General features: G+C 42.3%; 1 protein-coding gene across 2 annotated transcripts in view; it reads left to right on the forward strand.

Moving 5' to 3' along the window:
• LOC118359745 (semaphorin-3F-like) overlaps window positions 1-15,156 on the forward strand; it is a 48,585-nt gene that overhangs the window by 17,391 nt on the left and 16,038 nt on the right. For both annotated transcript variants that reach the window (XM_035738422.2, XM_035738423.2), the window contains exon 2: window positions 1,635-1,768. In XM_035738422.2, the coding sequence (XP_035594315.1) occupies window positions 1,666-1,768 (103 nt within the window). In that variant the 5' untranslated portion in view covers window positions 1,635-1,665. The remainder of the gene's footprint in view (window positions 1-1,634; window positions 1,769-15,156) is intronic.

A 15,156-nucleotide genomic window follows, 5' to 3' on the forward strand; every position in this document is an offset into this window, starting at 1 on the left:
GTATGGATGTAAGCATGTTGACAGAGAAAAGCAATACTATCATTTAGGGCTGTGATGATACCAGTAATTGCAATATTTTTTCCATGGCAAAAATGAAAACACGAAGCAGACAAAACTCTTTGGTCCTTTAAAAACCTGCTGTATGTTAAATATTGTGTGCTATAATGTGACTCTGGGTGACAACAGAACGATGTTTGTTTCCAACGAACAGTTAAAAGCAGCAAGTAGCCGTGTTATGTAATTGATCGCCCTACTGGGTGACTACGAACGGTGGCTGTTTGCGTAAATTCAACATGTAGAATCGTAGTGACATGTTGTCTGATATTCTGGTCAGAGGCGATAGGACGGCCACACGCTCCTTTTAACCCTTCTTCTTTGTGGTGTGTCTGAGCTTAGGCAAAGGTGTTTATGTTCCAGTTATGATAACCCGTCATTAACCTTGGGTATATGTGTGGAAAATACAGCACAGCACCCACGCCCTAACTTAAACAGACCTGATTTACATTAGATTCCGAAGCCTAGTGAGTGAGTGTGATCCTTATTGGTGGTTCTCTTGCTTTTAGACAGTCTCTTACTAAAGGAGTTTAAGATTTAAAGCAAGACATTGTGACTGGGATTTGTATGAGCTGCCAGGATTTGGCTGCAGTGTTTAAGAAGTCTCAGTCTCGAGGTGCATACTTTCCTAATCTCCTTTGGAGTGTGTCACTCCCAGGAAGTCCTTGTTGCCCCACTCTCACACAGTCTTTTTTACTCCACCACTGTCCCAGTGACAGGGGAGGGGCACACAAGTCAAATAGAGATGGTCACTTTGTGCTGCTCCCTGGCTATCTGAGACCCAAGCTATTTTACAATAACCCAGTCATAGGAACGGGAACAAGACATTGCCCCAAACTGAATCATGTGAACTAGGTTGTGTTCTCTGTCTATGGCTTCTCTGCCTTGTCGTCATTGATTGATATTTGATTTATCTGGGTGTCTTTGTTATGAAGAAGCCTCTGAATGTGGATGACTTGATGAGACTTCCTACAAAGTCATACAATTCAATTATTCTTTAATTGACAATTTCTCCGTATGTTAAATAGGATAGTTTTCTTAGTGTCCGCTTTCCAGACACGGTATTAGGCCTTGTCCTATCTATTAAAAAAAACATCTCTATTGAAAGTGCTTCTCTATTGAAACATCTCTATTGAAAGATTAGGTTTAATCTGTGTCAGGCAAACTGGCACCTAATATTTACTAGTACCCAAAGTTTCTGCATCTGTAGTTGATTGTGTGCACTCTTGTTGTCCTGTTATTGATAGTGTTCTTGAAATGGGAATATCTAGCGATTGACATGCTAATGATATCTCTCAGTAATGAGGTATTTTTATTCTTAACTCTGGTTCTGACAAAGAAAGCGTCGATGCTCACTGACCTGCAAACAGATTATTACAAGGGTCAGGGTGATTTCAGTGTCAGAAGACTGGAAGCTAATTAAAAACGGATCATCTGCTTTTTAACTTCTCAAATCTACACTTTTCTGTGCAAGGGATGTTGCATTGGATGTGGAACTCTCTCTAAATGGCTGCAAATTATATGATGGTTTTAAGTGACATTCAGTTAATCTGTAATGCTTTTCCCTTTCCCCTTTGTAGGACTCCAAAGGTTAACTCTGCCTTCATTGCTATGGAGACCACCCAAGCCCTCCTCTTCTTTCTCCTGAGTTTATGTGTCTACAGTTGCCATGCCGATGCTCGGACTGCTCCCAGAGTGCATTTGTCTTACAAAGGTGAGCCTTACTTATTTTCAGTGAGTGTTCAGTTGACAGATATCGTTTGGGATATTCTTAGTGGGAAGATTAACCGTCGCTTTAGTGAAATTCAGTAATTGAAATTGTAATTGAATTAGATAGCTCTTTAAACTTCAAAACAACCACATCTTTTCTTTAAAAGTAAAACAGATCTGGAGCTTAACTTAATAACGTTTTGTGGACTGCTTAAAGTTAATGCTGGTTGATGTATACACATTGGCGCTTTAAGGCTGATATTATAATAATTATCCAACAGCAACATTCCCCATCACTTAAGATAATTTGTGTCAGTGCATTTAACTATAACATTTTAGTTTAATGTGAAAGACATCAAAGTTGGGGTCTTGAGAGCGACTTTTTCAATAAAATACGTATTTCACTTTATACACCAAAAAAACAATTATAAAACGAAAGCAGGCACCCTTTGAACACAATAGTAATTTAGAAACCCAAAAGCTGACTGGCATTTTGACCCAAGAGCAAAAGGACACTTTCCCTCGATACTGACAATAAGACTCTTTCTCACCAAAAAAATGTGTTTGGTGTTTTCTTTATCTGAAAAAACCTGGATGTGTCTCTGTGGAGCTCTGTGTCTGAATGTGCTATATGTAACTCAAACGGGCACAGCTTGCCACCCTCTGTACAGGGGAGGGGGTACAGGATCTGTTGGCCCTCTGTGCAGGGGAGGGGGTACAGGATCTGTTGACCCTCTGTGCAGGGGAGGGGTACAGGATCTGTTGACCCTCTGTGCAGGGGAGGGGGTACAGGATCTGTTGGCCCTCTGTGCAGGGGAGGGGGTACAGGATCTGTTGGCCCTCTGTGCAGGGGAGGGGGTACAGGATCTGTTGGCCCTCAGTGCAGGGGAGGGGGTACAGGATCTGTTGGCCCTCTGTGCAGGGGAGGGGGTACAGGATCTGTTGGCCCTCTGTGCAGGGGAGGGGTACAGGATCTGTTGGCCCTCTGTGCAGGGGAGGGTTACAGGATCTGTTGGCCCTCTGTGCAGGGGAGGGGGTACAGGATCTGTTGGCCCTCTGTGCAGGGGAGGGGGTACAGGATCTGTTGGCCCTCTGTGCAGGGGAGGGGGTACAGGATCTGTTGGCCCTCTGTGCAGGGGAGGAGGTACAGGATCTGTTGGCCCTCTGTGCAGGGAAGGGGGTACATGATCTGTTGGCCCTCTGTGCAGGGGAGGGGGTACAGGATCTGTTGACCCTCTGTGGAGGGGAGGGGGTACAGGATCTGTTGACCCTCTGTGCAGGGGAGGGGGTACAGGATCTGTTGACCCTCTGTGCAGGGGAGGGGGTACAGGATCTGTTGGCCGTCTGTGCAGGGGAGGGGTACGGGATCTGTTGACCCTGTGTACAGGGGAGGGGGTACAGGATCTGTTGGCCCTCTGTGCAGGGGAGGGGGTACAGGATCTGTTGGCCCTCTGTGCAGGGGAGGGGGTACAGGATCTGTTGACCCTCTGTGCAAGGGAGAGGGTACAGGATCTGTTGACCCTCTGTGGAGGGGAGGGGGTACAGGATCTGTTGGCCCTCTGCCAGGGCCCAGGGGACACTGGTGGCGCCCATGTCTCAGGAGGTATGAGCTCGCCATGTAACACTAGAGCCACACGGAATGGAGGGGTGGATGGGTGATGAAGGGAGGAAGGAAGAAGATAAATCTGGTGAAGTAGATGGAGAAGAGAAGGAAAGCAAGTTTGAGGTGAGAGGGAGTGAAAATAAAGGCATTGGAGAGAGTAATGGATAGAAAGAGTGGTGAGAAAGAGAAATGGAGACAGACATGGGTGTGGGTATTAAGGGAGGAAAGGGGAGGGGTGTCACTGTGAGGGAGAGAGCGTTGACAGGGGGTGGTGGTCTATCCTGGGTTATTGTGTGCGTAGGTGACAGTGAAATGGATTCCTCTTCTGAGAAGCAGGATAGGGCACTGGTGTTACCGGGGTATAAATAGCCTGCCATGGTTGCTGTGTTTACCTCAGCAAACGCACAGGGAAGCCCCCTGAAGAACGCAAGGGCCCAGATCCAACAACCTGCTCCAATATGCGAGACAGACATGCCTGTTATGCAGAGCGGGGCCTGTCATCTTGTTCCAGACGGACTCTCTCAAGGCAGAGTGCAGAAGCTACTGCCACCTCAGTTGAGATATCCTGCAATGAGTATGTTTACATGCACACTAATAATTCAATATTAAACTGATTATGGCACTAGGCCAAGTATGTAAACACCTTGCTCTGCTTACAGTTATCTTAATCGGCGTAAGGTCAAAATCGAACTGTTAGGACATGTAAATAGCTTAATGGACGTTGCAGCTGTGTATGTGATCTACGCAAGTGCCAGCACCAGTAGAGCAAGCCTCCCTCTTATCGAGTGAAGTGTGTTTGGAAAAACTGAAAAAATGTATCTTAGAAATAGTTTTCGCATACAAACTTTATATGTCTGAACCCAGAATCAAAAAGGTTTCTCAAAATGAACATGGTCACTGTGGTAGAACGTTTATTTTGATTGCCGATATTCTGCATTTATCAAGTCCCATAGGTAGCCTGGTTTCAGAGGTGTCCATGTAAACAGGATTATTAGGGAAATCGTTCTTCTTGCAAATGTAACAGTATAACTTTAGACTGTCCCCTCGCCCATACCCGGGCGCGAACCAGGGACCCTCTGCACACATCAACAAACCAGGGACCCTCTGCACACATCAACAACAGTTACCCTCGAAGCATCGTTACCCATCGCTCCACAGAAGCCGCGGCCCTTGCAGAGCAAGGGGAACTACTACTTCAAGGTCTCAGAGCAAGTGACGTCACCGATTGAAACGCTATTTAGCGCGAACACCGCTAACTAGCTCGCCATTTCACATCCGTTACAATCACCCCCCTTTTGACCTCCTCCTTTTCCGCAGCAACCAGTGATCCGGGTCAACAGCATCAATGTAACAGTATAACTTTAGACCATCCCCTCGCATCGGTGACGTCACTTGCTCAGTCACCCTCGAAGCATCGTTACCCATCGCTCCACAAAAGCCGCGGCCCTTGCAGAGCAAGGGGAACCACTACTTCAAGGTCTCAGAGCAAGTGACGTCACCGATTGAAATGCTATTTAGCGCGCACCGCTAACTAAGCTAGCCGTTTCACATCTGTTACACAAAGCATGTAAAAAATAAATTAAACTTGATTATCCACAATTCGTATTATTGTGTGCATGTAACTTTGCTCACTGTGTCTGAAATCAGTTTAATAACCTTTTACTCCAGTGGGCTAAACCAGGGTCACACAGAGTGTTTATTGGTAGTCTTAAACAAATCTACTTTGAAACAAAAGTATATACACCACACATACATTTTGGGCTTAAAAAAAAGACACCTGTACCATGTTAGATATGAGTTGAAAATGTATTTCATCCCAATATTACACTTTATATACATCACAGAAAACTGAAATATAATCAAACAGTTTGAAATAGAAACACCATATTTTTAGCGTTTAAAAAAAAAAGGTTATTCATTCTGAAAAATATGAATAACATTCCACCCATGAGGCCAATTTGGTCATTTCACTGCAGGAAAATATTCTGAAACCCAGTATTACAGGCAGGGGAGAGAAAACACACACTGAAAATAATAGAATAATGGGATGGATGCATCATACGGTATGTCCCATCCAAATGTTAACGTGCAAATATCCATTTGGAAAACTACCTTTTATCTCGCAATATTGTCCCCTATCTCCTTAAACCTTCACGGCATTCTTCTTCTACACAACTCGTCTGGTCTACTCTTTGTCCCCCCATTCTGCCTCTGTTGAAACAGCAGCCGTTGAACATACTTACTGTCTCTTCATCCTAGGGTGGTTGATGGTTTTTCCATCAATCTCTGACACAGACTAGGCTATTTGCACTACCAGGAACTGAAGAACTTCCCAGAGTAGTCAACTACCCCTGGAATGACTATGAAGCTTCTTGTGGGAAATACTTTCATTGGGAAAGAATAACAGCCACTGTGTCAATTAGGGGAAAACACACCGAGATCTGGGAAGAGGATTTAAATAACTTGGTGGGAAGTGAATGTCCAGTGCTTGGTGTCAAAGTTTAAACTTGACATAACCCTGGACCCAAACATTGAATAAGAGGAATATTTATTTAAATAATTTATATATTTTGTGTAATGATACATTGATCAGCCATTCCAGGTGTCGAAATGCTGATGCGATCCATTTTCACTTGAATGCACTTGTGCTCAACTCAACGTTGCATCTTAATATCCAATGATAGAATTTCAGAAAGAATATCTTCAAATTATTTCACATTAGAAAGATTAACATCCATCATATGATATCACTTCAGAAAGAGCAACATCCATCATATGATATCACTTCAGAAAGAGCAACATCCATCATATGATATCACTTCAGAAAGAGCAACATCCATCATATGATATCACTTCAGAAAGAGCAACATCCATACTTTCCGCTTCCCTTTGTATGAGTTAATGCAGTCACCATTCCTAGATTAAAAAGCCTGCAAAGGGGCCAAATCGTCATATTAGGTAATGCTCTACTTGGAAATAGAATGTTCATTGGAACATTGATGGATAGAATGTCAGCAGATAATCAAGGTCCAGCGGCTGAGAACCAAGCATTGCCTGATTACATTTCTTTCCCTTGAGAACTTTTGTGGAATTCAGCCCAAAAGAGATACTTGACCGGCCCAGCCTTGTAAAAAGTCAGCCCCTTAAAGGACCCTTGTGTCAATAGCAGTCTCTGTCCCAACGAGCTGGCCACCTGCCAGGACTTGGCTTCCAGACACTAATTCAGTCCAAAGCTCTTCTAATGATTGAAAACTAAGGGACCGCTGTCAGGGGGGCCAGTGGTACGCTGTTGAGTCTTGCTCATTTAGTTGAGCCCGTCATTAGCTATAGGGCACACACCAGAAATCAGATAAAGAAAGTGAACATTTCCTCAAGGAACCCCAATATGACTGGAAAGCTGATACTTGTTGGAAGTACAGTGAGGGAAGAAAGTATTTGATCCCCTGCTGATTTTGTATGTTTGCCCACTGACAAAGAAATGATCCGTCTAGAATTTTAATGGTAGGTTTATTTGAACAGTGAGAGACAGAATAACAACAAAAAAATAGAGAAAAAAACACATGTAAAAAATGTTAAATTGATTTGCATTTTAGTGAGGGAAATAAGTATTTGACCCCCTCTGCAAAACATGGCTTAGTACTTGGTGGCAAAACCCTTGTTGTCAATCACAGAGGCCAGATTTTTCTTGTAGTTGGCCACCAGGTTTGCACACATCTGAGGAGGGATTTTGTCCCACTCCTCTTTGCAGATCTTCTCCAAGTCATTAAGGTTGAGGCTGACGTTTGGCAACTCGAACCTTCAGCTCCCTCCACAGATTTTCTATGGGATTAAGGTCTGGAGACTGGCTAGGCCACTCCAGGACCTTGATGTGCTTCTTCTTGAGCCACTCCTTTGTTGACTTGGCCGTGTATTTTGGGTCATTGTCATGCTGGAATAACCATACACGACCCATTTTCAATGCCCTGGCTGAGGGAAGGAGGTTCCCGTCCATCGTCCCTTTGATGCAGTGAAGTTGTCCTGTCCCCTTAGCAGAAAAACATCCCCAAAGCCAAATGTTTCCATCTCCATGTTTGAGGGTGGGGATGGTGTTCTTGGGGCCACAGGCATCATTCCGACGCCTCCAAACACGGCGAGTTGAGTTGATGCCAAAGAGCTCCATTTTGGTCTCATCTGACGGCAACACTTTCACCCAGTTGTCCTCTGAATCATTCAGATGTTCATTGGCAAACTTCTGATGGGAATGTATATGTGCTTTCTTGAGCAGGGGGATCTTGCGGGGCCTGCAGGATTTCAGTCCTTTACGGCATAGTGTGTTACCAATTGTTTTCTCGGTGACTATCGTCCCAGCTTCCTTGAGACCATTTACAAGATCCTGATTCCTCACCATTCTCATGATCATTGCAACTCCATGAGGTGAGATCTTGCATGGAGCCCCAGGCCGAGGGAGATTGACAGTTCTTTTGTGGGGGTATTGCCTATTACCCAGACTAATACCAGGTTTAGCATGAGACCCCTATGGATGGTTCCAAAACCGTTATCTGGGATGTCCAAAACATTATCTGTGAGACCTCTTGTCACTCACTCACCCACCCACCCACCCACCCACTCACCCACTCACCCACTCACCCACCCACCCACTCACCCACTCACTCACTGGCTCACTCACTCACTGGTTCTTCTTCGCTAGTTTCTAGGAGCATAGTGCCTGGACATTTGTATCTCCACACCGTCGCATTCTGGGCCAGGTCCCAGCCTGATGTAGTGTTGAGTCCCAGGTTGTGTAGGTCGTACTCCAACTGGTCGGATCACCTGGCTCTCTGTCTTCCTCTTGGGCGTGGCCAGTTGGGAGATGGGTCCTTGAGGATGAGGGCAGGCTCCAGAGGCGGGTTTGATCTGGCCAGGTGGCCAAACAGTTGGGAGTCGGGAGGCTCTGATGTCTTTCACTGTATTGTGTTTGGGCTGTGATCACGCCATGTAATTCCCAGAATTCTGAGTAGGCACTTTGCCGTCAAAGGCATCACGGCAGATTGAGTTATCTGGGAGGTCCAAAAAAGTGATCTTGATTTAAATTCTACAGTACCAATATGCTAATGAGAGTTACTATTACTACACTTGGCAAAGTCCACATACTCTAAGTTGTTTCCATAGAAATGAGATCACACTTTATACTGTCACACTTTATTCTAAACAAGAAAGTTAACAATAGCACGAGCAATTTAGGCATTCATTGGATATAGAGTCTACCAAACTACTGCAAAGACTGATGTTTAGATATATTTCTACAAAATTGTCTGTCAATCGACCTAGATTAAGATAATAGGGGACATAATGTGGTTACCTAATGGCTGTAAAATAAAATGTCATTATTTCTGTAAGTACAAATAGATGACTAGGATTGGCACCAGAGGCATGGTTTTATTAACTTTTTTTGTGAGCAGTCCTGATTACTATAGCACCCGTTAGTCAGTGTTTGCGAGTGGAAAATGTGACCACCAGCTTTTCTGGCACTGGCACTGGCACTGGCACTGAGACAGACAGACAGACAGACAGACAGACAGACAGACAGACAGACAGACAGACAGACAGACAGACAGACACACAGACACACAGACACACACACACACACACACACACACAGGCAACTGGCAAACAAAACTTGATTCCACTGTGGTAAAGAAGGAACTCCTCCCAAACCTTGCTCTGTCTCCATCCAGTGCTGCTCTAACATACTGTGGATTGGGGCTAAGGCAGGATTGTTATTGTCAGGATGAGCCCAGAGGTGATATGAAGTATTATCGTTGTTTTTTTTGCACTTTGGATGCCATTTTCACAAGTACAGTGGGGCAAAAAATTATTTAGTCAGCCACCAATTGTGAAAGTTCTCCCACTTAAAAAGATGAGAGAGGCCTGTAATTTTCATCATAGGTACACTTCAACTATGACAGTCAAAATGAGAAGAACAAAAATCCAGAAAATCACATTGTAGGATTTTTAATGAATTTATTTGCAAATTATGGTGGAAAATAACAAAAGTTTCTCAATACTTTGTTATATAGCCTTTGTTGGCAATGACAGAGGTCAAACATTTTCTGTAAGTCTTCACAAGGTTTTCACACACTGTTGCTGGTATTTTGGCCCATTCCTCGTTGCAGATCTCCTCTAGAGCAGTGATGTTTTGGAGCTGTTGCTGGGCAACACAGACTTTCAACTCCCTCCAAAGATTTTCCATGGGGTTGAGATCTGGAGACTGGCTAAGTCACTCCAGGACCTTGAAATGCTTCTTATGAAGCCACTCCTTCATTGCCCGGGCAGTGTGTTTGGGATCTTTGTCATGCTGAAATACCCAGCCACGTTTCATCTCAATGCCCTTGCTGATGGAAGGAGGTTTTCACTCAAAATCTCACGATACATGGCCCCATTCATTCTTTCCTTTACACGGATCAGTCGTCCTGGTCCCTTTGCAGAAAAACAGCCCCAGAGCATGATGTTTCCACCCCCATGCTTCACAATAGGTATGGTGTTCTTTGGATGCAACTCAGCATTCTTTGTCCTCCAAACACGACGAGTTGCGTTTTTACCAAAAAGTTATATTTTGGTTTCATCTGACATATGACATTCTCCCAATCTTCTTCTGGATCATCCAAATGCTCTCTAGCAAACTTCAGACGGGCCTGGACATGTACTGGCACTGCAGGATTTGAGTCCCTGGCGGCGTAGTGTGTTACGGATTTCTTCAAACCAAGCTGCTTACCTATTGCAGATTCAGTCTTCCCAGCCTGGTGCAGGTCTACAATTTTGTTTCTGGTGTCCTTTGACAGCTCTTTGGTCTTGGCCATAGTAGAGTTTGGGGTGTGACTGTTTGAGGTTGTGGACAGGTGTCTTTTATACTGATAACAAGTTCAAACAGGTGCCATTAATACAGGTAACGAGTGGAGGACAGTGCAGCCTTAAAGAAGAAGTTACAGGTCTGTGAGAGCCAGAAATCTTGCTTGTTTGTAGGTGACCAAATACTTATTTTCCACCATAATTTGCAAATAAATTCATAAAAAATCCTACAATGTGATTTTCTGGATTTGTTTCCCTAATTTTGTCTGTCATAGTTGAAGTGTACCTATGACGAAAATTACAGGCCTCTCTCATCTTTTTAAGTGGGAGAACTTGCACAATTGGGTGGCCGACTAAATACTTTTTTGCCCCACTGTATGTGGTGAATTTTCAAAACTCTTAGTACAAAACTCTTGTAGACTTGTAATGCAGCAAGTCTCATTTTCAGAACGTTTTCTTGTGCATTAATTTTGCTTGAAGACATCTTTCACAGCACAACCATTGATCCAAAATATAAGTAAACTTTGAAATACCATGACAACATTGATTTTAATCACCAAAACACAATGATATCTTCTCAATTTAGTTATTGTAATAACCAGTTAATCCAATGGCTAAAAATGCAAGATACATGTTCCAAAATTGCCCTTTGAATGTAATATGCTACAGAAATGTACACAGTTTTTCATTAGGCAATACACTTGCACTATCCATTAATATGGACTGAACATCAAATTTCTATCCCATGTGTGATCAAAGGTGTGATCATTGATGCAATAAATAAATGTATTGTTCAGACATAATTACAACATACAGTAATTATGTCTGACTGTGATCTAATGAAAGAAATTATAGAAATGAAAGAAACAATGTTAAGCAGGCACTAATTTGCATCAATCCTGTCTTGAGCATTTGGCCGTAGGTTCTCATTGACATCGCGGAACATGTCCTCATTCTTCATGCACCTGGGGAAAAAGTTTTTGGCATGGGGAATCCAAGCCTGACATACAGTACCAGTCAAAACTTTGGACACACCTACTCATTCAAGGGTTTTTCTTTGTAATTACTATTTTCTACATTGTAGAATAATAGTTAAGACATCAAAACTATGAAATAGCACATATGGAATCATGTAGTAACCAAGAAAGTGTTAAACAAGTCAAAAATATATTTTATATTTTATATTGTTCAAAGTAGCCATACTTTTCCTTTATGACAGCTTTGCACACACTTGGTATTCTCTCAAACAGCTTCATGAGGAATTATTTTCCAACAGTCTTGAAGAAGTTCCCACATATGCTGAGCACTTGTTGGCTGCTTTTTCTTCACTCTGTGGTCCAACTCATCCCAAACCATCTCCATTGGGTTGAGGTTGGGTGATTGTGGAGTCCAGGTCATCTGGTGCAGCACCATCACTCTCCTTCTCGGTCAAATAGCCCTTACACAGCCTGAAGGTGTGTTTTGGGTCATTGTCCTGTTAAATAAATGATACTCCCACTAAGCGCAAACCAGATGGGATGGCATATTGCTGCAGAATGCTGTGGTAGCTATGCTGGTTAAGTGTACCTTGAAATGTAAATAAATCGCAGTCCACCATCACACCTCCTCCTCCATGCTTTACGGTGGGAACCACACAAGTGCAGATCATCCGTTCGCCTACTCTGTGTCTCACAAAGACACGGTGGTTGGAACCAAATATCTCAAATTTGGACATCAGACCAAAAGACAGATTTCCACCGGTCTAATGTCCATTGCTCATGTTTCTTGGCTCAAGCAAGTCTATTTTTCTTATTGATGTCCTTTAGTAGTGGTTTATTTTAGAGGTCGACCGATTAATCGGTATGGCCGATTAATTAGGGGCGATTTCAAGTTGTCATAACAATCGGTAATCAGCATTTTTGGACACCGATCATGCGAGTGCAGCAAGGAGCCAAGGTAAGGTGCTGCTAGCATTAAATATATCTTATAAAAATCAATAAATCTTAACATAATCACTAGTTAACTACACATGGTTGAGGATATTACTAGTTTATCTAGCTTGTCCTGCGTTGCATATAATCGATGCGGTGCCTGTTAATTTATCATTGAATCATAGCCTACTTCGCCAAAAACGGGTGATTTAATAAGCTCATTCGCGAAAAAAGAGAACTGTCGTTGCACCAATGTGTACCTAACCATAAACATCAGCGCCTTTCTTAAAATTAATACACAAGTATATATTTTTAAACCTGCATATTAATTTAATATTGCCTGCTAACATAAATTTCTTTTGACTAGGGAAATTGTGTCACTTCACTTGCGTTCTGTGCAACAGAGTTAGGGTATATGCAGCTGTTTGGGCCGCTTGACTTGTTGCAAACTGTGTGAAGACTATTTATTCCTAACAAAAACAGTCAACTTCTCCAAATGGGGGATGATTTAACTAAAGCGCATTTTCAAAGATAAATCACAATCGTTGCACGAATGTACCTAACCATAAACATCCATGCCTTTATTAAAATCAATACACAGAAGTATATTTTATTAAACCTGCATATTTAGTTAAAAGAAATCCAGGCAATATTAAACTGGGGAAATTGTGTCACTTTTCTTGCGTTCATTGCACGCTAGTCAGGGTATATGCAACAGTTTGGGCCGCCTGGCTCGTTGCGAACTAATTTGCCAGGATTTTACGTAATTATGACATAACATTGAAGGTTGTGCAATGTAACAGCAATATTTAGACTTACGGATGCCACCCGTTAGAACGGTTCCGTATTTCACTGAAAGAATAAACGTTTTCTTTTCGTTTCTGGATTTAACCATATTCATGACCTAAAGCTTGTATTTCTGTGTGTTATTATATTATAATTAAGTATATGATTTGATATTTGATAGAGCAGTCTGACTGAGCGGTAGTAGGCAGCAGCAGGCTTGTAAGCATTCATTCAAACAGCACTTTTGTGTGTTTGCCAGCAGCTCTTCGCTGTGCTTCAAGCATTGAGCTGTTTATGACTTCAAGCCTATCAACTCCTGAGCAGGTTAGCGGGGTGCGCGCTAATAGCGCTTCAATTGGTGACGTCACTCGCTCTGAGACCTTGAAGTAGTTGTTCCCCTTGCTCTGCAAGGGCCGTGGCTTTTGTGGAGTGATGGGTAACGATGCTTCGAGGATGGCTGTTGTCGATGTGTTCCTGGTTCGAGCCCAGGTAGGGGCGAGGAGAGAGACGGAAGCTATACTCTTACACTGGCATTACTAAAGTGCCTATGAGAACATCCAATAGTCAAAGGTATATGAAATACAGATGGTATAGAGAGAAATAGTCCTATAATTCCTATAATAACTACAACCTAAAACTTCTTACCTGGGAATATTAAAGACTTGTGTTAAAAGGACCCACCAGCTTTCATATGTTCTCATGTTCTGAGCAAGACACTTAAACATTCGCTTTTTTACATGGCACATATTGCATTTTTAATTTCTTCTCCAACACTTTGTTTTTGCATTATTTAAACCAAATTGAACATGTTTGATTATTTATTTGAGGCTAAATTGATTTTTGTTGATGTATTATATTAAGTTAAACTAAAAGTGTTCATTCAGTATAGTTGTAATTGTCATCATTACAAATAAATAAATACATTTTAATACATGATTAATCGGTATCGGCTTTTTTTGGTCCTCCAATAATCGGTATCGGTGTTGAAAAATCATAATCGGTCGACCTCTAGATTCTTTGCAGCAATTCGACCACGAAAGCCTGATTCATGCAGTCTCCTCTGAACAGTGGATGTTGAGATGTGTCTGTTACTTGAACTCTGTGAATAATTTATTTGGGTTTATTTATTTGGGCTGCAATCTGAGGTGCAGTTAACTCTAATGAACTTAACTCTAATGAACTTATCCTCTGCAGTTGAGGTAACTCTGAGTTTTCCTTTCCTATGCCGGTCCTCAAGAGAGCCAGTTTCATCGTAGCGCTTGATGGTTTTTGCGACTGCACTTGAAGAAACTTGAAATTTGACCCTCTGACCCTCATGTCTTAAATTAATGATGGACTGTCGTTTCTCTGTGCTTATTTGAGCTGTTCTTCTACCAGTCTTTTACCAAATAGGGCTATCTTCTGTATTCCACCCCTACCTTGTCACAACACAACTGATTGGCTCAAATACATTAAGGAGGAAATAAATTCCACAAATTAACTTAACAAGGCACACCTGTTAATCCAGGTGACAACCTCATGAAGCTGGTTGAGAAAATTCAAATAGTGTGCAAAGCTGTCGTCAAAGCAAAGGGTGGCTACTTTGAAGAATCTAAAATATTTTGATTTGTTGAACACTTTTTTGTTTACTAACTACATGTGTTATTTCAGAGTTTTAATGTCTTCACTATTATTCTACAGTGTAGAAAATAGTAGAAATAAAGAAAAACCCTTGAATAGTTTCATTGGTACTGTAGGTCCTGACTGATGTCATTGCATGCCTCATCCATGGCCAGAAGAACAGTGGTACAGATGATGGATCTTAATTTGAGCCAGGTTCACATATCAGGAAAATAATCCTGCAGTTGTGTTGTGCAGGAAAATTCCTGCAACAACAGGAGGATCAAGTTAAGATACGGTATATGTACACTCATGGGGAAGGCAATCATATATCTTCCACCTGTATTGTAATCATGTATTGTATTGTACTTATGTATTGTAGTGGTCCTGTCCGTGGCTCAGTTCGTAAGAGCATGGCACTACCAACACAAGTTGTGGGTTTGATTCCCGCTGGGATCACATCCGAAAGTATGCGGACTCACTGTTGTCACTTTGGATAAAAGCGTCTGCTACAGAAATTGCCTGGCCAATACAGGACTGTATTAATACATTACTGTAATATCATATTTTATATTTCCACTTTACGGACCTACATTTTCGTTATGTAGTTCGCTAAATCTGTAGTAGACAAACGTGTTTTTAAAATCTCTACTGTAAGTTTACCAAACT

Source organism: Oncorhynchus keta, chromosome 27 (genome assembly GCF_023373465.1).
Source record: "Oncorhynchus keta strain PuntledgeMale-10-30-2019 chromosome 27, Oket_V2, whole genome shotgun sequence".
Taxonomy (NCBI): Eukaryota; Metazoa; Chordata; class Actinopteri; order Salmoniformes; family Salmonidae; genus Oncorhynchus; species Oncorhynchus keta.